Source organism: Rhincodon typus, chromosome 12 (genome assembly GCF_021869965.1).
Source record: "Rhincodon typus isolate 14 chromosome 12, sRhiTyp1.1, whole genome shotgun sequence".
In the NCBI taxonomy this organism is placed as follows: Eukaryota; Metazoa; Chordata; class Chondrichthyes; order Orectolobiformes; family Rhincodontidae; genus Rhincodon; species Rhincodon typus.
The window spans coordinates 66,148,274-66,171,855 of NC_063343.1; the positions used below are offsets into that span (position 1 = coordinate 66,148,274).

The window sequence follows — 23,582 nt, forward strand, 5'->3', positions numbered from 1 at the left end:
CATTTTCTGAAGAAGGGTCTAGGCCCAAAACGTCAGCTTTCCTGCTCCTCTGATGCTGCTTGGCCTGCTGTGTTCATCCAGCTCTACACCTTGTCATCTCAGATTCTGGGTGGAGCTGACCTGCAATTCAGCCTCCAGGGCTGCGGGTGGCGCTGCGTTGGGAGGTCTTCTACATGGTTGGGGATCTACGTCATCGGTGTGCGACGGTGGGAGCGGGCGAAGAGGTCTCCAAGGCGAAGCTCGGGTTTGTGCTGTGTATGTGAGAGGATCAGCCCCTGGGCCACGGTGAGTGTCTCCAGCCAGGGACCGCGGACATGATCCGGAGCCGGAACCGAGCTTGCGGCGTGGAGGATATTAAAGCCAAGAGGCGGCTGCATGAGTCGGGTAAGGAGGGACGAAGAGGAGGTGTGTGAGGGAGGGAGGTGCAGGGGAGGAGGAGGAGGAGGAGGAGGAGGAGGAAGGAAAGGAAAGGAAAGGAGAGGGAAAATTCCCCCTTCCCCAATGAGGGGGCTAAGGTCATCTTCATGATTGAGTGGGAAGGAAATGTGTGACTTCCTCCCTCTTCAAAGTAGCTGGGATGGAGTTACGTACATGCCTCATTGGGTCTGGGGGAAAGAAGGGGGCGAGCGTATTAGAGTGGGACAAGTGCCCATCCTCAGTTATGTTTTTTAATCACTTATGGGATGCGGGTTTCATTGGCTGGCCAGCATTTATTGACCATCGTTAATTGTCCTGGGGCAGAGGTTGGTGAGCTGCCTTCTTGAATTGCTGTGGTCCATGTGTTGAAAGTAGACCTACAAGCCATAAGGGAGGGAGTTCCAGGACCTCGACCCAGTGACACTGAAGGAACAGTGGTATATTTCCAAGTCAGGATGGTGAGTGGCTTGGAGGGGAACTTGCAGATGATGGTGTTCCCATGCCTCTTTCGAGGTGGAAGCGGTTGTGGATTTCGATGTTGGTGTCTAAGGATCTTTGATGAATTTCTTCACTGCTACTGAGCATCAGTGGTGGAGGGAGTGAATATTTGTGGAAGTGATGCCAAGCAGGTAGGCTACTTTGTCCTGGAGGCTGTGAAGGTTTTTGTGTGTTGTTGGAGCTGCACTCACTTGGGCAAGTTGGGAATATTGGATCGCATTCATGACTTGTGCCTTGTAGATGGTGGACAGGATTTGGAGAGTCAGGAGATGACTTACTTGGTCCTTATTCCTTTCCTCTGATCTGTTGTTTTAGAGTCATACAGCATGTCTGTGCCAACGAACAAGCACCAAACTACGCTAATCACATTTACATGCATTTCATCTATATTCTGCTATACTCTGGCATTTTAAGTACTCATCCAGATGCTTCTTAAATGTTGCAAGGGTACCTGCCTCCCCAACCCTCTCAGGTGGCACATCGTATATATCTTCCACCCTCTGAATGATAAAATATTTTTCAGATCTTCTCTAAACCATTTACTACTCACCTTAAACTTATGCCCTGTGGTCTTAGACACGTCTGCTGTGGAGAAGAAACTCTCACGATCTACTCTGTCTGTGCATCTCATAATTTTGTATCCCTCAATCAGATCCCCCTTAACCTCCTCTGCTCCAAAAAAAGACAAGCCCAGCTTATCCAGTTGTCCTTATAATTGAGACTTTTCATCCCAGGTCACATCCTGGTGAATCTCTGCACCTTTTCCAGTGCAATCACATCCTTCTGATAGTGTGGCCACCATACTGCACACAGTAATCCATCTTTGCCTAACCAGTGTTTTATAAAGTTGTAACCAGACTTCCTTGCTCCTATATTCTATAATGTGGCTAATGATGACAAGCATCCTGATTGTTTTCTTCACCGCCCTGTCAACTTGTGCTGATTCGTTGAGCGATCTGTGAACTTGTACACCAAGGTCCTTTTATTCCCTCGTACTCCCTATGGGCCTACCATTCATTGTGTATATCTTTCACTTTTTGGATCTCCCAAAACATGTCACCTTTCGCTTATTGGGAATAAATTCCATCTGCCATTGCTCTGGCCAATTTACCAGCTGATCCATATCAGACTAGATGCCTGAGTCCATCCTCCTCACTATCAACAACACCCTCAATTTTCATGTCATCTGCAGATTTAGTAATTTGGACCTTTTGGACCAGCCTACCATGTGGGACCTTGTCAAAGGCTTTACTGAAGACCATATAAACCACATCAATCGCATCACCCTCATCAATATATTTAGTCATCTTCTTTAAAAAATCAATAAAATTTGTCAGACAGGATCTCCCTCTAACAAATCTGTGCTGATTAGCCCTGATTAGTCCCCGCCTTTCCAAGAATTGATTAATCTTGTCCTTCAGAATTTTTTCCAGTAATTTCCCTACCACTGATTTCCCTACCACACTAGCCCTGTTGTCATTCTTGAACTAAGCAACCACATTGGCTATCCTCCAGTCAACTGGCACTTCGCCAGGGCCAGCAAGTATTAAATATATCAGCCAGGGACCCAGCACAGCCAGCATTGCCTTTCGTAGCTGCCTGGACCTGGGGATTTGTACATCTGTATGCCCCCTAAAACATCTAATATCTCCTCATTATTATCTGTGTTAGGACCTCACCATCCCAACTGATATCTCTGGCTACAATGTCTTTCCTTTCTGTCAATACAGATGAGAAGTATCAAGTTAAAACTTCACCCACATCCACTGGCTGCATGCACAAGTTTCCCCTTTGGCCTCTAATAGGTCCCATTCTTTCTCTGGTAATCCTATTACTAATAGTATAATTAGAAAAAGCCTTGGGGGTGTTCCTTGATCCTATCTGCAAAAGATATTTTGTGGCTCTCCTTTGTCTCGTAATCTCCTTTTTAAGCAACCTCCTTCACTCGCTATAGTTTTTGAAGGACCTCCCTGTTTTTAATGCACTCTACTTGACATACGCTTTTTTTCTCTGTTAAACCCTTGACATCCAAGATTCGCTGGATTTGCTGCCCATACCTTTCACTCTTAAAGGAGCATGCTGGCCCTGAATTCTTACAATACTACCTTTAAAAGACTCCTACTTTCCAAAAGTAGATTTAACTGCAAGCAGCTCCCCCCAGTCTATATTTGCCAAATTCTGTCTAATGTTATTGAAATTGGCCTTCCCCAATTTAGACACTTAACTTCTACACTATCCTTATCCCTTTCCAGAATAACTTTGAAACTTACAGAATTATGGTCAATCCCCAAAATACTCACCAACTGAAACTTCAACCACTTGACCATCTTCATTCCCTAAGATTCAATCTGGCACTGCCCCATCTCTAGTCGGACTATCTACATACTGGTGTTAAAAAACTCTTCTAGACGTGCTTTAAAAATTCAACCCCCATCTAATCCTTTCACTGTAGGGTGATCCCAGTTAATGTTAGCAAAGTTGAAGTCCCCTACAACTGTAACCCTCTTTCTCTCTCCCCTTTATGTGATTTGCTTACATGTCTGTTTCTCGTCACGCTCTGAGTGGTGGGAGGCCTATAGCATAATCACAGCAAGATAATTGTCCTTTTTTATTTCTAAGCTTTACCCAGATGTCCTCATTTGAAGGCCTTCTAGGATGTGCTCCCTCAATATAGCAGTGATGGTTTCCTTTATCAATAATGCAATGCCCCCAATCTCTCTTGCTTCCCGGACTATCATGCCTGAAACTTCTGTACCTGCAATATTAAGCTGCAAGTCCCATCCTTCCTTCAACCATGTCTTAATGATTGCAACAATATCATATTCCCAAGTGCTGATCAATGCTCTAAGTTCATCCGCCTTACCAGTCAAGCTTCTCACATTAAAGTAGATACAGTTTGGTTTCTAGACCTCCCATGTGCCTGTTCCTGACCATGTCTCTTGTTGTTACAAAATAGTTTTTAGTAAATCCAAAGGAAGTTCGAGCATTATCCAGAGCATGATTAAAATGTGGAACTCACTTCCACAGGGCTGAATAGTACAGAAGGATTTATGGGGAAGCTTGATAATGAAATGATGGGAATCTTACTGAAACTTATAACAGTAAGATTGCTATAGTCATAGTGAACCATAGACTGCTCTCTTGTTAGAGAGAAATAATTGGTGGTGAGTTTAACCTGAGGGTTACTATGCCTCGGGCGAGGGGTGAGGTTGAGAAGGAGATTCCTTCGTGATAACCTCGGCCATTGCAGGAATCAAACCCATGCTGTTGCTGTCATTCTGCGTTGCAAAGCAGCTGGCCAGCCAAAGGAGCTAAATGACCCCAGAAATTTATAAAGGATGTGGGTTAAATGATACAAAAGAGGTAAGAGGAGATTCATGTGGACCATGAGCATCCATGTTGGACCAAATGGTCTTTTGCTTCTGAGCTGTAAATTTTGTGGGGCGGCATGGTGGCTCAGTGATTAGCATTGCTGCCTCACACTGTGCCAGGAGCCTGAGTTCGATTCTAGCCTCGGGTGACTGTGTGGAGTTTGCACTGTTTCCGTGGGTTTCCACTGAGTGCTCCGGTTTCCTCCCCCAGTCCAAAGATGTGCAGTTTAAGTGGATTGGCTATGTTAAATTGCCTATAGTGTCTAAGGTGGGAAATACAGGGATCGGGTAAGGGGTGGGACTGGGTGGGATACTCTTTGGAGGGTCAGTATGGACTCGATGGGCCAAATGGCCTGCTTCTGCGCTGTACGGATTCTATAACTTTTTACCCATTTCTGTTTGCATTGTTTGCTCCTGCACTTTTAGTATATTTTTAAATTATTATCTGTTTACATTTTCTCAATTACTTAAGTGCAGCACATAATGTTTGTTAGCACATTGTGAAAAGCTCTCTGTTGTATTGGTGCCAGTAAGGTTAATGAACTTGCATAATTTCTCTGCAGACTTTTAAACTGATCCTACATAACTGTTTTACTAAATTCGTCTTGTGACACGTGATTTTAAAGTTACCTGGAACCTCCTTTCTCTGTGCAGCTCTGAGGAAAGCACGCAAGGAAAAGCAGCTGATCAGCAAAAGATTGCCGAGGGGTCTGCAGGATGATGGCGAGAACATGGAGATCAGAGAGACTTCGGTTACTCAGGAGGAGGTTAGATGCAGTCTGTCCAAACACACATCTGTCCTGGTACTGATAAAACCTTTAGTTCTCTCAGGGCAGTAACCCGACAGAAATTCAGGGATTTACATATACATATTAATCAACTAAAATCTTCTAACTGATTAAAAATTTAGCAGCATCTTAGGTTTGGTTAATACATCCTCATCAGTTGTATGACCCTTTGATATTTTACGTATGAATTTTGTATTCTGTGTTTCTTTCTCAATTCACCTAACGAAGGGGTGACGCTCCAAAACATTGTGTTTTCAACTAAACCTGTTGGACTACAACCTGGTGTCATGTGATTTCTGACCTTGTCCAACACGGGAACCTCCACATTATGTCCTGCTTAATGGTAGATATTTTAAGAGAGCATCTATAATTTGAGATTGTAACTGGCTCCTGAACATATTGAACCTCTGACCTGTCGTAGGTTTTGCAGCTGTACCAGAGGATTCAGCATGGATCAGATGATCGTCTTGCTGCTTTACGCTGTCTACGTCGAGTGCTCCAACTGAAGGAGGCACAGCAGATTTTTGTCAGGTACTGGCAGTTTCATAACATTTGTATTTTTTATCCACAATCCACTCACTTGCAGTGTCAGCCAACTGCAGTTTCTTCACTAAAATCCTTGTCATTGTTTTCCTTTGTTTGTTTTCTGTTGATATGGTCGAAGTCACGCTGTGACCTCTCTCGTTTGGCACTGAAATGGACTGTTGAGCAGCCTTCTTCATAAAACCAATATTCTTACTGGGCAAATTCAGATAATCTTGACCGAGCCATGCAGTGTGGAACTGAAGTCATGAAGAAGAACAAACTAATTTCGAGTTTCAAATTCCATTCCCTGCAAGACATAATTTGGCTTTCTGTGAACAATCTATTTGTGCTCATTTTCCCTTGCCCAGTGGCAGCCCACATATGAACAGCTTTATCGATTTTGAATTTGTCAGTTTGGTGCTGTCTGCCACATTTGGACCTCAGCAAGTTTATCAATTAACCTTTTCATCTTGGTTTGCTATCAAGTGAAATGTAACAGCTGCCTAGCAGGAAAAAGCAGTACTGGGAGACTAAGTGGTTCAGTGTGTTTAACTGAGTTTTCATTTCATGAATCTGAGATTGACATCCAGCCCTGACTCTTGTGGCATCCATATGCACTGTGTTTGGGTCATTTCAGTTTAAGTCTTAGTGGGTGGATAGCTCTTCATTGATTTCCACTAGTGAAAGCATGACGGATGATTAGCTATCTTCTGTGCTGTCTCATATTAGGGTGTAGATTTTAAAAGGTTCATCCTTGTTTTAAAATCCCTTCATAGTATCATTGCTCTCAATCTGTAACCTTATAAAACACTCAGATCTCTGTGCTCCTCCGGTTCTGGCCTCTTGTGCTTTATGATCGTACTTAAGCTGTAGAATACCGTTCCTGAACCTCTGTACCTTCCTGCTGTACCTCTCTGATGCTCCTGCCACTTTGGTCAAGTTTGTGGTTGTTTGTCCTAATGCTGCCATATGTGGCTTGGTGTCACATTCTGTTTGATGATCAGTTCTGTGAACTTGGAGCTTTACAGACCAGATCTCCCAGGCATCTGCAGTTATGGTCAGATTGCCTCTGCTTTACAAATTCCCCCAAATTGATCCTGCTGTGCCTTTTTTCCTGGGCCTTCTGATCCAGCTTTTCACAGTGTAGCATCCTTTGTGGAAATTCATCAAGTTGGGGTGCATGTATGTATTGGAGGGTGCAATGGGGAACAGTGGGGGTGATGGAGGTGAGGTTTCGGGTTTCTTGATTACTGAGGTGTTAGACTGAGTTTTAATCTGTCTGATATTAAGTTACTAACCACGTGAGTTGCACAGAACTGTTCAAATTCCCTAACTCCAACTCTAACTGTGAGAGGGAGGTGGTGATGTAATAGTAATATCACTGGATTAATAAACTATCAGGGCATGGGTTCGAATCCCACCATGGAAATTGTGAAATTTGAATTCAATAAAAATCTAGTTTGAAAAGCTACCATAATGGTGACCGTGTAATCACTGTCAGTTGTCTTTTAAAGAAAACCATCTGGTTTACTTGTGTTCTTTAGGGAGGGAAATTTGCCTTCTGAACCTGATCTGGCCTCAATGTGAGGTACAGCCCACAGCAATGTGGTTATCTCTTAACTGCCCTCTGGGCAATTAGGGATAGGCAGTGAATGCTGGCCTAGCCAGTGATGCCCTCATCTAAGGAACTAATATGCTCACTCCTTATGTATGGATTGCCTATCCATGGATCCGTGTACTCGCAAGATCATCCCACAGTCCCATCAATTTGTCCTGATAGACTCATCTGTTTGGAACTACTGGGTCCTTCGCTGCACCTGGAGTTATATGATAGCGTTATCCACATATTTTGTAATCCTAGGGGAGGTCTGTGCCCCCTATGCCCTGCAGGTAGTGAGGATTTGGTGTATACAAAACAAAAGCAGCCTGAGACATCAGGAGGTTCCCAGAGAGCAGAGAAATTCTCCATTGAAATTTGACACTTGTCAAACAATTCCCACAAAGACCCAACATACAGCTTTAGTTGTATGTCTGTGTCTCCAATAATTCAGGCACCTGAAGAGTAGCCCAGCTTTAAGGCACCATCTAAATGCAAGTACAGACTGTCTGGAGCAGCGTACATTGGCATTAAATTGTTATCCCCATTCTGAGGTTACTAGCTATCCAGTGGAATAAAGTGGGACCCCCTTTGGAATTTGGGAAAAACTCTATTTTGCCACAGTTGATGACCTGTGAAGGTGTGATAATGATGGGAAAATGATAAAATGGGAAATAATTTAATTCTTATAACACATAGAAACATATAATTATAGGAGCCATTCAAATGATCACGATTGATCATTCAAGTAAATCCCCTGTTCGTGCTTTATCCTTCTCTTTGATTCCTTTAGCCCTGAGAACTATTTCTAACTTCTTCTTGAAAACATTCAGTGTTATGGCGCCAACCACTTTCTGTGATAGAAAACTCCATAGGCTCACCACTCTGGGTGCAGACATTTCTCCTTATCTCGGTCCTCAATGGCCTACCTTGTGTCCTTAAACTGTGACCCCTGGTTTTGGACTGTCCATTCATTGGGAATATCCTTCCTGCATTGATCCTGTCTGGTCATATTAGAATTTTATAGGTTTCTATGACATGTCCCCTCATTCTTCTAAATTCCAGTGACTATATTTCTAACCAATCTAGCCTCCCTTCATATGTCAGTCCTGCCAGAACATATATCCTTCGATAAGGAGACCCAAACAGTACTCCAGGTGTGGTCTCACCAAGACCCTGTACAATTGCAGCAAGACTTCCCTGTTCCTGTATTTGAATCCTCTCTCTATGAAGTGCAACATCCATTTGCTGCCCTCACCACGACCGGCATGCTTACTTTCAGTAACTGGTGTACATGAACATCCAGGTGTTATTGCACTTCCCCCTTTCCCAATCTGTCACCATTTAGGTAATAATCTGCCTGCCTGTTTTGCTACCAAACTGAATACCTCACATTTATTCACAGTATATTACATCAGTCATGCATTTGTCCACTCGCTCAACTTGTCCAAATCACACTGCATCCTACTCACAGCTTGCCCTCCCACCCAGCTTTGTGTGATCTGCAGACTTGGGGATACTACATTTAGGTCCCTCATCTAATTGTCATTTATATATCTATATTGTGAATTTGAGTCCAAATCCTGGTCCTTGTGATACCCCATGAGTCACTGGCTGCCACTCAGAAACAGACCTGTGTATTCATACTCTTTGTTTCCTGTCTACCAACCAGTTCTTTATCCATGTCAGAACACTACCCAGTCCCGTGCACTTTAGTTTTATATGCTAATTTCTCAGGTGGGAGCTGATGAAAACCATCTTAAAGTCCAAATAAACCACATCCACTGCCGTTCCCCCCCGCCTCAACAACTCCCCCATCAACTCTACTAGTCACATCCTCGCAAAATTCCAGATTTGTCAAGCATGATCTCCCCTTTGTAAATCCATGTTGACTCTGGCTGATCCTGTCACTGTTTTCTAAGTACTCTGCTATTAAAACTTTTATAATGGACTCTAGCATTTTCCCCACTTACAATGTCAGGCTAACCGATCCATAATTCCATTTTCTGTCTATCTCCTTGTATAAATAATGGGGTACATTAGCTATCCTTCAATCCGTAGGAACTATTCCAGAGCCTATAGAATCTTGAAAGATGGTCACCAATACATCCACTATTTCTAGGCCCACTTCTTTAAGTGCTCTGAGATGCAGATTGTCAGGTCCCGAGGTTTTATCGGCCTTTAAACCCATTAATTTCCCCAATAACATTTCCCTACTTGTACTGATTTCCTTCAGTTCCTCCCTCTCACTGGACCCTGTGTTCCTCAAAATTTTTGGAGTTTTTTTTTCCTCCTTTGTGAAGACAGAACTGAAGTGTGTATTTAATTGTTCTACCAACTCTTTGTTCCCCATTATAACTTCCCCTGTTTATGACTAAGGGACCGATATTTATCCTCACTAATTCTTTTCTCTTCACGTACTTGTATTTGCTTTCGCAACTAGTTTGTAGGTTCCTTGCAAGCTTACTCTCCTTTTTTTTCCCCCCTCTTAATCCTTTTGTCCTTCCTTATTGAAATCTAAACTGCTCCCAGTCCTCAGGTATGTTGCTTTTTTGGTTAATTTGTATGACCCTTCCTTGGACCTTATACTATCCTTAATTTCCCTTGTTAGCCTTGGTCAGGCCCCCTTTCCCATTTCATTTTGTGCCAGACAGGAATGAACAATTGTTGCACTTACTCACACAGCTAGATTGCTAAGTATTCCTGTCTCATTACATGGTACCTAGTCTAGGATATTCTCTAGTTGGTTCCTCAGTGTATTAATAAACCCATCCTGTACACACTCCAGAAATTCCTCCTGTACGGTATTGTTACTGATTACCTTCTCTAGCTGTGTGCAGACTAAAGTCACTCAGAGTGTACATTTGTTGCTTGCATCTCTAAATTCCTGTTCAGTGCTTTCCCCAATGTTACTACTACAGTTTGATGGTTTATACACAACCCCCAATATTGTTTTCTACCCCTTGATAGTTCCATACAGCTCTACCCACACAGATTCCACTTCTCAAAGCTCATGTTCTCCCTCGCTATTACTCTTTAACAGCAATGCTACCCCACCTCCTTTTTCTTTTTGACTGTCCTTTCTAAAAGCTGAATACCTCAGGATATTCAGTTCCCTGCAGCCTTTTCTCGATAATCCCAACTGTATCATATTCTTTAACGAATGTTTGCATGATTAATTCATCTTTTCATCTGTAAACCATTCTGAAAATCATAACCGCTGTAGAGCCTGCTAAAACCCAGAGCTCTCTGAAACACAAACTCCATGATATTTTCTGCACCTTGTGTAGGTTCGAAAACAGTATCCATGTCCTTAACGGCCTCTTCACCAGCAACCTGACATCAGTTCAACTTGAGGCTGCACAGTGTTTGCTCGAACTCTCCCACTCTGATGATCCCAGCGTCTCGCTTGTCTGTTTACCAGCAACACCCTACCTCCTGACGTATCTTTCAGGCCAGAGCGCCAAGTTCACGGTGAGCAGTACCATATTTTAAGGCATCAGCCGTCGCTCACTAAGGGATTTTGGGGTTTAAGTCCCAGAGCGCACAGTCCAATGGACCATGACCCATTCTTTATTGCTGCAAATATTATTCTCCACATGGCAGTCAAGCCCCTCACGGCCTAGAAAACTTAAACTGCGTGCTTTTACTGCCAATATTTAATTGTCTGGTATGTGAGCAGTGCTTGTGGTGGGCATTGTAATGGGTGCTTCAGTCCCACCCTGGGAATTGAATTTGGCAGCTGGTCCATCGAAGGGCCTGGTACAGAATTTATCTTCTGTTTCTGAGCTGATCTTTACAAATTATTTTGGCTGCTTAAAGCTGTGGAAATATGCAGATTCTTTTCTGGTTGCTCTGTTTCAGGAGCTGTGCCTGTACATACTAGGCAACCTGGCAGCTGAGAATGAAGCAGTTCGGAGTCAGCTTCTGGTGCAAGGAGTGATCCAAGCTTTGTCAGTCTGTCTGCAGGTGAGATATAATTGCCAAATCTTACTCATTAGCATAACTGAGCGAGAAACCGTTATTTTATTCAGCGCTGCATTCATTACTGAAATAACTAGGCATGTATTTAGACTGGAGTCTAAGGTCTGAAAAGAACATCTGTTTTCACTCTCCAGGACCCAGCTGTTGCAAGTCTTGCACCTGAAGAACTCTGCATTTCATATTTTGCTGCATACGTTTGTTGACTTTCTGGCATTGTTGTTCTTTTGTGTTGTGGTAAAAGAATCCCGTCCTTACTGCACCTTCATGGGTAACTGGGCATTTTTATTAATTTGAATAGGGAGCCCTGAGCATGTGTTAGTTTTTGTGGGCTTTTTTCCCACACATTTGGAAGATGTTTTAGGCTATCACTACAGTCATACTGTTAAAAATAAGAATTTATTTTTATACTGCTTTTTGTGACGTCAGATGCCCCAAAGTGTTTTACTGCCAACTAAGTATTTTTTGAAGTGTGGTCATTGCTGTAATATAGGAAACATGGCAGCCAATTTACACTGTAAACACTCACAAACAACAATTACTAGATAATCTGCTCTTTAGCATTCATCTAAGAGTAAATATGTTCTAGAATTCACTGCACCTTTTCAAAATGGTGCCATGGTACCTTTTAGGTCCACTTGGGAGGGAAGACAAGATTCAATCTAAAGTCTCCTTCAAAACAGTGGCACCTCCACAATGCAGGGCTTTTTGGGCATTGTACTGGAAATGCCAGTCTACATATTGTGCTCAGGACTTTGGAACTGAACCCACAACTGAGGAAAGTTGTCAACCCAGCTGCAGCTCACATATCTAGTTGAATTTGTTTTCTGGTTAAATGAACAACCAGGAGATCAGCGCCCTGCAGAGTCTCCCTTGTATTGGATTAATTCACGCAGTTGATGGCAGTCTTACCTCTAAGCTAGCAGATTGTAGCTTTGTGCAATGGACTTGAAAGCATGGTTTAGGTTGACACTCTATCCAGTACTGATCAACTTTCCCCCTCAAAAATACTGAGCAGCAACCAAAGGCTACTGTGCACACTTGTGTCCAACTCAATGCCTTTAAGTGATAGTGCATAAAATTTTAAGATTCTTTTGTGTAATAAGTTACAGAAAAACAGTTGGAGGGCACATTGCTACTGATGGAATGCTGCACTGTCCGAGGCGTTATCTTTTCTGTTTGAATGAGTGTTAAAGGGGATCAGTGTAACAGCCAGCGCATACAGAGGGAAATGGGTGCATAAAGGAACAAACAATTGGTATTGGTGATGTGAATTTAATGTAGCAATTTCAGAGCATAACCACTGCTCTTGTTTTTCAGACACAAGTCATTATTAATGATTTGGATTTTCCTATTTATAGCTCAGTCTGTCTTTTTTTTTCTGTTTACTTGCCCATTCATATCTCCTTTCACCTTGCTCCATCATCCCTTTTGTCATTTTTGCCTTCCATAATCTTCCTTTTTTTTTTGTTTTCCTTTGTTTTTACACAAGTACAAAGGAAAAGTTACCTCTTAATGTTTATCAGTGATAATACTTAAGAAGTACTTCAATGGCTGTACTGCACTATGGGGCATCCCACAGTATTGAACAGCTCTTGTTGCAAGTATGCAGATACATTATTGTATGTTAAGACTACATAGAACATAGAACATTACAGCGCAGTACAGGCCCTTCGGCCCTCCATGTTGTGCCGACCTGTGAAACCAATCTGAAGCCCATCTAACCTAAACTATTCCATTATCATCCATATGTTTATCCAATGACCATTTAAATGCCCTTAAAGTTGGCGAGTCTACTATTTTTGCAGGCAGGGCATTCCATGCCCTTACTACTCTCTGAGTAAAGAACCTACCTATGACATCTGTCCTATATCTATCACCCTTCAATTTAAAGCTATGTCCCCTCGTGCTAGCCATCACCATCCGAGGAAAAAGGCTCCCACTGTCCACCCTGCCTAATCCTCTGATCATCTTGTATGTCTCTATCAAGTCACCTCTTAACCTTCTTCCCTCTAACGAAAACAGCCTCAAGACCCTCAGCCTTTCCTCATAAGACCTTCCCTCCATACCAGGCAACATCCTGGTAAATCTCCTCTGCACCCTTTCCAATGCTTCCACATCCTTCCTATAATGCGGTGACCAGAACTGTACGCAATACTCCAAGTGCGGCCGCACCAGAGTTTTGTACAGCTGCAACATGACCTGATGGCTCCGAAACTCAATCCCTCTACCAATAAAACCTAACATACTGTATGCCTTCTTAACAGCGCTATCAACCTGGGTGGCAACTTTCAGTGATCTATGCACATGGACACTGAGGTCTTTCTGCTCATCCACACTACCAAGAATCTTACCATTAGCCCAGTACTCTGTATTCCTGTAATCTTTTGGTTTATAAGATTATTATGGTTTGGAACTGTCTCTTCAAATGTAGTTTAAGTGAGATGTACATGGACCTATGCTGGAGCTTGTCTGATAGGAAAAAGGTTTACTTTGTGTTATTGAATGAAGTTGCCGTGTGTAGCCACCTGGGTACAATGACAGCTATGTCCACAATTAAGAGACTGCAAGTCTCCTAAAACCCAGAAAAAATGTTATCAGTATCAAGTCATAAATAATCAGGCTGGAACCTGTCCCTTTGTTTTGAAGGTGAAAAGCAGTGATGGTTAGAGGCTACTGATTAACATTTCTACTTTGGATACAGTGCCAATGTTTTTCCTTTTGCTACGGAGGGGTAAAAAAACTGTTTGGAGAACACCAACTCCCGTTGCCAACTGGAGAGATGTCAGGATCAGTGAAGACCATTAGACGTAGGAATAGAAGTAGACCATTCAGTCCATCGAGCCTGCTCTGTCATTCAAAGATCATGACTGATTTGATAATCCACAACTCCACTTTTTCTTCCCTTTTCCCCATAACTCTTGATTCCCTTACAGATTAAAAATCCATCTATTTCAGCCTTTAAAATATTTAACAATCCAGCCTCAATAACCTACTATGTTAAAGAGTTCCACAGAGAAATTTTTCCTCATCTCTATCTTAAATGGACGATTCCTTATTCTGAAACTATGCCCTCTGTTCTTAGACTTTCCCACAAGGGGAAACATACTCTCAGTATTTAGCCTGTCAAGCCCCCTAAGAATTGTGTATGTTTCAATAAGACTGCCTCTCATTTTTCTATATTCCAATGAGTACAGACTCAAGCTACACAACCTATTCTCAAAGGACAGTTCCTCCATATCAGGTATCAGCCGACTGAGCCTTCTCTGGACTGCCTCTAATGCCAAAATGTTTTTGCTTAGATAAGGGGTCCAGAACTGTTCACAGTAGTCCAGTTGTGGTCTGTCTAGTGCCTTGTGTAGTTTCAGCAAAACCTCCCTAGCTTTATACTCCATTCCCTTTAAAATAAAGACCATCATTCCGTTTGCCTTCCCTATTACCTACTGAATTTGGAAGCCAGCTATATGTGATTCTCAAAGTCGTTTTGTTAGCATTTCCAAAAAGACTTAAAGAAACAATACCTGAGTGTACTTCTGAGAACTTTTAATAGTGGTTGACTAATGAACAGAATATTTTTGGAAATAGTTAATCTGAACATTCTTTTATTGTGTACTCCTGAAATCAAGTTTCCATTTGCAACTCCAAACTTGATTTATGGTGTTTGTCTTGTAAATGAGTTACTAAACACCTCCTACATGGAAAAGTATCTTCCTCTTTCTGTGACTGAAATTGCCTTTACCCATGTGCAGGAAGTGCTCAGCTGCTGTTGCGGGTCGAGTAGATCCTTTTCAGATCAGATTACAGACTTCCCTCTCAACCCAGAGATTCCTCCTCAGACAGAGGAGGAATTCCTGTTCTGGCCTTCAAGATCAATAAATGACTAAGAAGGGGAGAGCAAGCAATTGGGTGTTGGCAAGGTTAAGCAGAGAAAATGCTGGCTTTCTTGTTCAAAACACAGAATAGAGGTGGGAATTTGCACACAGTTTGAAAATCTAGTTTGTGATGGTGTAAAGGTGAGGCTAGAGGGTTCAGCTAGCTGAAGGTAGAGGCACCATTCTCCAGGAACACGCTCAAGGTGGAAAATAGTATCGGGAAAGGGGGAAAAAAAACAGAAGTAAACCCTTGGGAGTTATGTCACATTTTGGATAGATTCAAGAGAATGATTGCCTACTTAAGAGGCTGACTAATGTATTAATATTGGGAGTTTTGGTTGTCCTTAAAGTAGAAATGGGCAAATTCTTTTCAATTGTTTAAAGATAACATTCTGTAAATAATTTAAATTGAATTAAGTATTCTATGTTTTAGTCATTGATACATTGAAAGTTTTCAATTGTAAAATTTCGCCATGTCATTCTTTCTGGTGATAACATGAAGTTTGGATTTCTGCTTAAGCTGTTATAGGTCTTATGACGGTTGTAATACCCTAGAAAAACAGAACTGCTTTCTCCTATCTTAATCCTCTTGGTGTTTTGCTCAAATTCAAAACATTTTTCCAAATTAATGCCTGTCCCTTTCTATCTGCCTGAATGCCAGGTGCCTTGGGCTGTTTTTTTTCCCTCTAAGAACCAGTATGTAAATGTAATGTGTTTCTAGAGCCTTATCTGTCTCTTTCAGTCACCTCATGGAGCTGTGGTGGAGGCTACGGCTTATTCGCTGTCTCAAATGCTGCAGGCGAAGGAAGCAGGAGAGAAGATTATCCCGTAAGTTAGCACCCAGCTAAAGTCTGTAAGTTCTGGATGCAGGATGAATGCGTGTCTGTTTCACTCTAAAACTCTGGTAGGATTAATGTAACACTTACAGCACAGAACCAAGCTATTCAACCTCGCTGGTCTTTGCTGGATATTTTTCAACACATGAGCCTTCTCCCACTTTTCACGATTTATCCTTGTATCAGTTATCAGAATAATTCTTTTTCCTCCCACTAGCCAGTTTCCCTTTAAATACATACTTTACTACAAGTCACCCCATTCCAAGCCTTTCTCCCGGTGCCATTACTGGGTGGCATTTAATTGGGATAATTCCGTTCTTCTTGAAAACATGTTCGCAATTAGGTTGATTAAATCTATGCAAAGTCTCTATTTCAGAAAATCTACCAGTTCTTTAACCAGCTTCATCACATTGTCACACTGTTGTCTCCCGCAACAATGGTTTCTTGTTTATAATTTGGACTTGTCGACACTCACTTTCTTTTCTAAGTCTTTTGTGTTGATGCACTGATTTCTGATCTGTTCCCAATAACGTTGATCTTCACCATCCAAGCAATTTAGACACGATGATCAAATGCATTCTGGAATTATAATGCTTAGGTGGCACAAAGTTCCATTATAAAAGGAGACTACAACGGAAGTAGAATTTAGTCGAAGAAAACAGACGAGAGTGAATCATGTTGGAATAAAGCATTTCAAGCTGGGGGTACAGGCTTTAATTGCCTGAAGGCAGTCCCAAGCTTTTTGTGTGGTAGTCCCAAGACGCGGGCCTGACTAGAGATGTTTACATTCTTCTGTTTGTTTATATGTTATCAACCACGTAGAATACGAAATCTAGGGGAGGTTAAGCAAGCACACAGAAGAGAAAGAAATAAAAGGATACACTCAAACTGGGGAGCAGAGGAGGTGGAAAAAAACTCATATAGAGCTTTCACATCAACATTGGCCATTTGGGCTGAATGACCTGACACTGTGTTGGACATTCCATGTAAAAATAAATATCTGTGGACCATAATGAATACAGTGCTGTGGCTTCATATGGAGTCAAAGGGGCTGCTCACCAATGCTGCTTCCTGTACAAAATTAGCTGCTTGCACATTGATGTGGGCTAAAGTCAAATTTGAGAGATGGTGGGTGTATAGTGGTTCCCTAACGCTTTCCATCACTGGGGATTATCTGTCCTCTTGCAGGTCTACTGTAGTCTAATTGAGAGAAACTGGATGCCCCGATAATCAGTTCCATTGTTGCGTCATGCAAATATCAGGACGGTAGAAACCAAACTAGATGGTGGTCATTCTTCATCTAGTTATTCCCATTTCAAGCTCCAATCTCAAACTCCTTGAAACTCCCATTTAAGACTGAGATCAGGAGAAGAAAAATCTCTGAGGATCATTAATCTGTGGAATTCTTTTCAGTAGGGAGCAGTGGAGACGATTATTGAATATTTTCAAGACCTGAGTTAGATTTTTGATCAATAAAGGAGTCAAAGAGTCATGGGGGCAGACAGGAAAGTGGGAGTTGGAGCTACAGTTGGAACAGTCATGATCATATCAAGCAGGCTGGAGGGGCTGAGTGGCCTTTGTGTAAAGGCTTTGTGTAAGTGTAAAGATGAAAGACACTAATTTGCAGAGAATCTAAGATTCCGTCTCATTATTTTGAAAAAAAGAGTCATTATTTATCCTCCTCAGAAGTTTATTAAGTCAGCCGAATTTGCACAGAATCTCTGTCTGTGGGAATCTTACTGTTCCCAAATTGGCTGCCATTTTTCTCACGTTACAATACTTCAGAAATTTACTTCTTTTGCTGTAATGTCTTTGGGCCATGAAAGATATGGGGCAAAAATGCAAACTTTTTTGATTATTATCTGTTAATCTTCAGTTCTGTTGAAGAGTGCATAGAAATTTTAACAAGTGTTTTCTGCTTGCAAGTACTGACTGACCCGTATGGTTTTAAGTATTTCCAGTTTCTTTTAAGTCGGTAGTTCTTTGTCATTCAGTTGCTATGATGATTTCACATCACTAGAGGGAGACAGTGCACTGTCTGAGTAACACAAAGGCCTGGAGAATTGTAAAGTGCTGATACAATGAGAAGCTGTTTTTTTAGTTAATAGTGTTTTAGGTTGAATTTAACAGGAATCACAACATTTTGGGTACGGCCCATCGGTACGATAAAAGGGTTTCACAACAAACCTTGTTTTTGTTCAGTACCTCTCCACCAATAGTAATGTTGTGCATTCAGTTACCACTTCAGACACTTGAGCACAAAACCTAGACTATAAACTCAGCACAGTGCTGAGGGAGCGCCCCACTGTCAGATGGTCAGTGCTGAGGAATTACCTGGAAAGCCACTGTTGCAAAGAAAATTTGGGTGTTTCTCTCCGGTGTCCTTACCCAATATTCACCCCTCAACAAACTCCATTAAAATGGATTTTCTGTAGTTATTAGATTGCTGTCTCTGGGATTTATCTGTGTGCAATTGGCATCTGCATTTCCTTTTGACAGTACATGAGAGACTATAAATCATATTGTGACTTTTCGAGATGATGAAACGAGCCATTCTAATACAAGTTTATTCTCTCAGGTGATCTCCTGGGAGCTGTGGGTTTCAACAAATTCATAGTTTTGTCATTCGCAGTCAGCTTTCTTGCTGTTGCTGACGTATATATTTGTTTTCTCATCAGTGCGGTTCTGGAAGCCAATCTGACTGCACGCTTGATTCATTTGTTGGATCTGGATTCTGAATTTGGGATGCAGATCGCTGTGGAATGTGCCTGGTGCCTGCATTACATCGTGAGTAGGTAAAAAGGCAGTGATAATTTAAACAGGGTTCCACACCCCTATCATTGAGTCCTTGTCTTGTCTCACTTTATATACTGTAGGCCTGAGGAAGAGCTATATTGGACTTCAGCATTAACTGTTTTTCTCTTCACAAATGCTGCCTGTCCTGCTGAGTTTCTCCAGCAGATTGTTTTTATTCATGGTGTTCTTGCTGACTTAGATTCTCAATAGCAATATTGCCGCACCGATAACATCTCGAACATCCAACTATCACCTCACAGCTATCTGCGCTAACCCCATTCCCCCAGCTTTTCAAATATTTACCTACATGTAATTTCCAAATAAACCATTCTTGCATTGTGGGTGTCACCAATAAGGCTCGCTACTGTTGCCCAGACCTTGTTGCTCTGTCCATCTCGGTGACCTTTTAGGCCACTTCAGAGGGCAACCATGTTGTTGTGGGACTAGAGTTAAATCTAGATCCAGACTGGGTAAGGATGTAAGATCTCCTATCCAAAGGGGACATTACTGAATGAGATGCGGTTTGTAATGAGAGCTGCACTTTGGGGGTCAGTTAGCTGGATGCCTGGTTTGCAATGCAGAGTGACACCAAAGGGATCTTGGAATCAATAGGTTTGATTCCGATACTGGCTGAGGTTACCATGAAGGACTCTCCTTCTCAACCTCTCCCCTTGCCTGTGGCGTGGTGACCCTCAGGTTAAACCAACATCAGTTGTCTCAGTCTAATGAGAGAGTAGCTGCGTGCTCTGGTGAGACTATGGCAACTTTACCTTTTGCATGGTCACTGTTACAGAGAGCAGTTTATTTATTTTCAGACTTTTTCAAAGTGCATTAAATTCTCTGCGGGCTTTGAATTCTCAGGATGGATATTCCGGATTATTGTCCAGTAGACAAGACCCCCACAACAGAACCATAGCTGGAGTCTTTGAAACAAATTCAACAGATGCTTATGTTGTTCTATGAATTATTTTGTGCTATATTGTCAGAAACAGACCCTTTAATCCAACTCATCCACGCTGACCAAGTTTCCCAAACTAAACTAATCCCACTTGCCTGCACTTGGCCCATATCCCTCTAAACCTTTCCTATTTCTATCCCTGTCCAAATGTCATTTAAATATTGTAACTTTACCTGTGTCTACCACTTCCTCTGGCAGTTCATTCCACATATGAATCACCCTCTGTGTGGAAAAGTTGCCCCTCAGGTCCCTTTCCATTCTGTCTCCTCTCACCTTAAAAAATATGCCCCTAGTTTTGAACTCACTCACCCTAGGGAAAAGACCTTTGCTGTTCACCTTATCTATGCCTCTCATGATTTTATAAACCCCCATAAGGTCACCCCTCAACCTCCTACACTCCAGTGAAAAACATCCAGGCTATCCAGCTTCTCCCTATAACTCAAACCCTCCAGTCCCAGCAACATCTTGGTAAATCTTTTCTAAACCCTTTCCAATTTAATAACATCCTTCCTGTAGCAGGGCAACCAGAACTGTACACAGTACTCCAAAAAAGACCTCACCAATATCTTGTACAACCGCACGATGACGTCTCAATTCCTATACTCAAAGGGCTGAACAATGAAGGCAGGCATGTTAAACGCCTTCTTAACCACCCTGTCTACCTGTGACGCACTTTCAAAGAACTATGTACCTGAATCCCTGGGTCTCTCTCTGCTTGATAACACTACCCACCGCCTTGCCATTAACTGTATAAGTCTTGTCCTTGTTTGCTTCACCTAAATACAATACCTAGCATTTATCTAAGTCAAACTCCATCTGCCACTCTTCAGCCCATTAGTCCAATCGATCAAGATCCCTACGTAATCTTAGATAACCTTCCTCCCTGTCGTCCGTACTACAAGTTTTGGTGTCATCCACGAACTTACTAACCGTGCCTCCTAAATTGTCATCCAAATCGTTTATATAAATGACAAACAACAGTGGACCCAGCACCAATTCCTGCAGAACACCACTGATCACAGGCCCCCCAGTCCAAAAAGCAATCCTCACCAACACCTCTGTCTCCTACTGTCAAGCCAATGCTGTATCCAATGGCAAGCTCTCCCTGAATTCCATGTGATCTAACTTTATTAATTAGTCTACTATGAGGAACCTTGTCAAAGGCTGTGTAGACAATATCCAAGACTCTGCCCTCATCAGTCTTTTTGGTTACATCCTAAAAAAAGCTCAATCAAGTTTGTGAGACATGATTTCCCACTCACAAAGCCATACTGACTATCCCTAATCAGTCCCTGTCCCTCTCAATGCGTGTAAATCCTATCTCTCTGAATCCCTACCCACAACTTACTCAATATTAATGTCGGACTCACAGGTCTATAGTTCCCAGACTTCTCCTTACAGCCTTTCTTAAATAAAGACACAACATCAGCCACCCTCCCGTCCTCCGGCACCTCACCTGTGGCTGTAGATGATACAAATATCTCTGCTAGGGGTCGTGCACTTTCTTCCCTAACTTCCTACGATGTCCTGGGATACACTTGATCAGGTCCCAGGATTTATCCACCATTACATTTTTTTTAAGACCTCCAGCACCTCCTCTTCTGTGATGTGGATTGTTTTCAAGATATCAATATTTGTTTATCCGAGTTTCTCCCCATTAAAACTACCATAAAATATTTGTTTAATATCTCTTCCCATCTCCTGGGGTTCCATGCATAGATGACCTTGTTGATCTTTTATGGGCCCTGTTCTCTCCCTAGCTGCTCTTTTGCTCTTGATGTACTTGTAGAATATCTTTGGATTCTCCTTAACCTTATCTGCCAAGGCTATCTCATATCCCTTTTTTGTCCTCCTGATTTCCCTCTTAAGAATGCCCCACACCCTTTATACTCAAGAGATTCACTTGCTTCCAGTTGTCTATACCTAACATATGTCTCCTCTTTTATTCTTGACCAGAGCCTCAATATCTTTATTTATCCATTCTTCCTTACCCCTACCAGCCTTACCCTTCACTCTAGCAGGAACGTAATGCCTCTGAACACTGGCTATCTCACTTTTGAAAGTCTCCTACTTGCCAGCCATCCCTCTACCTGCAAACAGACTACACCCCCCATCAACTTCTGAAAGCTCCTGTCTCATACTGTCAAAAGCTGCCATACTCTAATTAAGAACTTTAATTCTGTACAAGGCCTATCCTTCTGCGTAACTATTTTAAAACTAATAGAATTACGATCACTGCCCCCAAAGTGTTCCTCCACTAACACTTCAGTCACTTGCCCTGCCTTATTTCCCAAGAGAAGGTCAAGTTTTGCTCCTTCTCTGGTACGTACATCTACATATTGATAAAGAAAATTTTCCTGAACCAATACCTCACCGTCCAAGCCCTTAGCACTACGGCAGTCGCAGTCTATATTTGGAAAGTTAAAATCCCCTATCATTGCAACTCTATTATTCCTATATATATATCTGAGATCTATCTACATATTTGCTCTTCGGTTTTCCACTGACTATTGGCAGAGGGGCCTATAGTACAATCCCAACAAAGTGACCATTGTCTTCCTATTTCTGAATTCCAGCCTTGTAGTTTCACTCAATGATCTCTCAGAAATATCCTCTCCAAGTATAGCAGTAATGTTTTCCCAGGTGTGATTAACTTCTTAGACTGTTCCTATTGTCCTGGGCAATGTCTCTTTGCTCATTCACTGAGCAGAACAGTATCCAGCAGTGCACTGAACCTTATTTGTAAATGATGATCTTTTATTAATTGATTATTTACATATGCCCTTGTTTTGCAGGTTTGACCTTTAATTCTCACTAGTCATCCCTGCTATAAGCAAGCTGTGAGGTTGCATTCATCCTCCAAATTTAATAATGATAAAATCACTGAACTTTGGGTGTGATAACATTAAGTGGCTCCAAAGTGAAATAGCAAGGCTCCTTGCCAAATGTGGCAACAGGGGAGAGGAGTAGACCATTCAGCCCCTCAAACGGCAATGTCGTTCTAGATTCTAGCTGATCATCTACCTCCGTGCAATATTCCCGTGTTATCCCCATTTTCCTTGATGTCATTAACTGTAAGTCTGTTAATCCCAGCTTTGCAAAAATTGAGTTGTTTCACCTCTGTTTGATTACAGTTAGGACCTGAATCTGGATTCACACTGAATTTACATTCCGACCACCACATGAAGTAAACCCATGCAGCATACGCACTGAAGTTGTACTTTGGATGCACAGTTGCAGGGGATCCTCCAGCTCCACAAAACAGTTTTATTGAGAGGCCTCAGGAGAGGTGTTAACCTGTGTTTCTCTGTGTCATTGAGTAGCCCCTTTTTGTATATGGTCATCCTCTCTACTTCTTAAAGATAGGCTTCACTGTGCCTTGTCTTTAAAGAGAACCCAGGAGGATCAGTTAATGAAAACAGTCTGTTGTCTCTGTTGCAGTGGTGTAAGCTGTGAATGCATGATCTCCCAGGGCCTCATAAGCCAAGCTGTAAAACTGCTGATTGCACTGGGCAGAACTGTTGACTCAGGCACTACAGATGGTGTGGAATTGGTAAGTAGAGCTGGGAGATCATTAAATTTATCCCCTCGTGCCTGTTGTCAGTGGCTGCTCAGTGTGAGAGAAGCACCACTTATGATAAGAAAAGACTCATTCATATTGTGCATTGCCCAACCTCCAAAATAGTCAGTTACATGCTTTTTTTTTCTCTCAAGTGTTAATTGTGGCTCAGTTGGGAGCATACTCAGCTGTGAGTCAGGAGGTTGCGGGCTCAATTCCCACAGCAGGACTTAGAATGCAAAAAGATTTGAAAGCAAAAATCAAGGCTGAGATTTTAGGTAAGTATGGAAGGAGTGAGAGGAGCCATCCCTCAAATAAGATGTTGAATCAATGTCCCATCTTCCCTCTGAGTTGGGCAAAAAAGATGCCAGAGGCATTACTTTG

The 23,582-nt window shown here is 42.2% G+C and overlaps 1 protein-coding gene across 3 annotated transcripts in view; it reads left to right on the top strand.

Moving 5' to 3' along the window:
• Positions 1–185: 185 nt before the first annotated feature.
• The window catches only part of tmco6 (transmembrane and coiled-coil domains 6), a 42,412-nt gene continuing 19,015 nt past the window's right edge, over positions 186–23,582 (top strand). The window contains exons 1-8 of one of the 3 annotated variants that reach the window (XM_048603545.1): positions 186–285; positions 4,941–5,053; positions 5,496–5,605; positions 10,487–10,670; positions 11,061–11,165; positions 15,792–15,877; positions 18,564–18,680; positions 23,081–23,192. In XM_048603545.1, the coding sequence (XP_048459502.1) occupies positions 5,018–5,053; positions 5,496–5,605; positions 10,487–10,670; positions 11,061–11,165; positions 15,792–15,877; positions 18,564–18,680; positions 23,081–23,192 (750 nt within the window). In that variant the 5' untranslated portion in view covers positions 186–285; positions 4,941–5,017. Of the gene's footprint in view, positions 385–4,940; positions 5,054–5,495; positions 5,606–10,486; positions 10,671–11,060; positions 11,166–15,791; positions 15,878–18,563; positions 18,681–23,080; positions 23,193–23,582 lie in introns of all 3 variants that reach the window. The other 2 variants (XM_020513695.2, XM_048603544.1) reach the window with 2 other exon arrangements.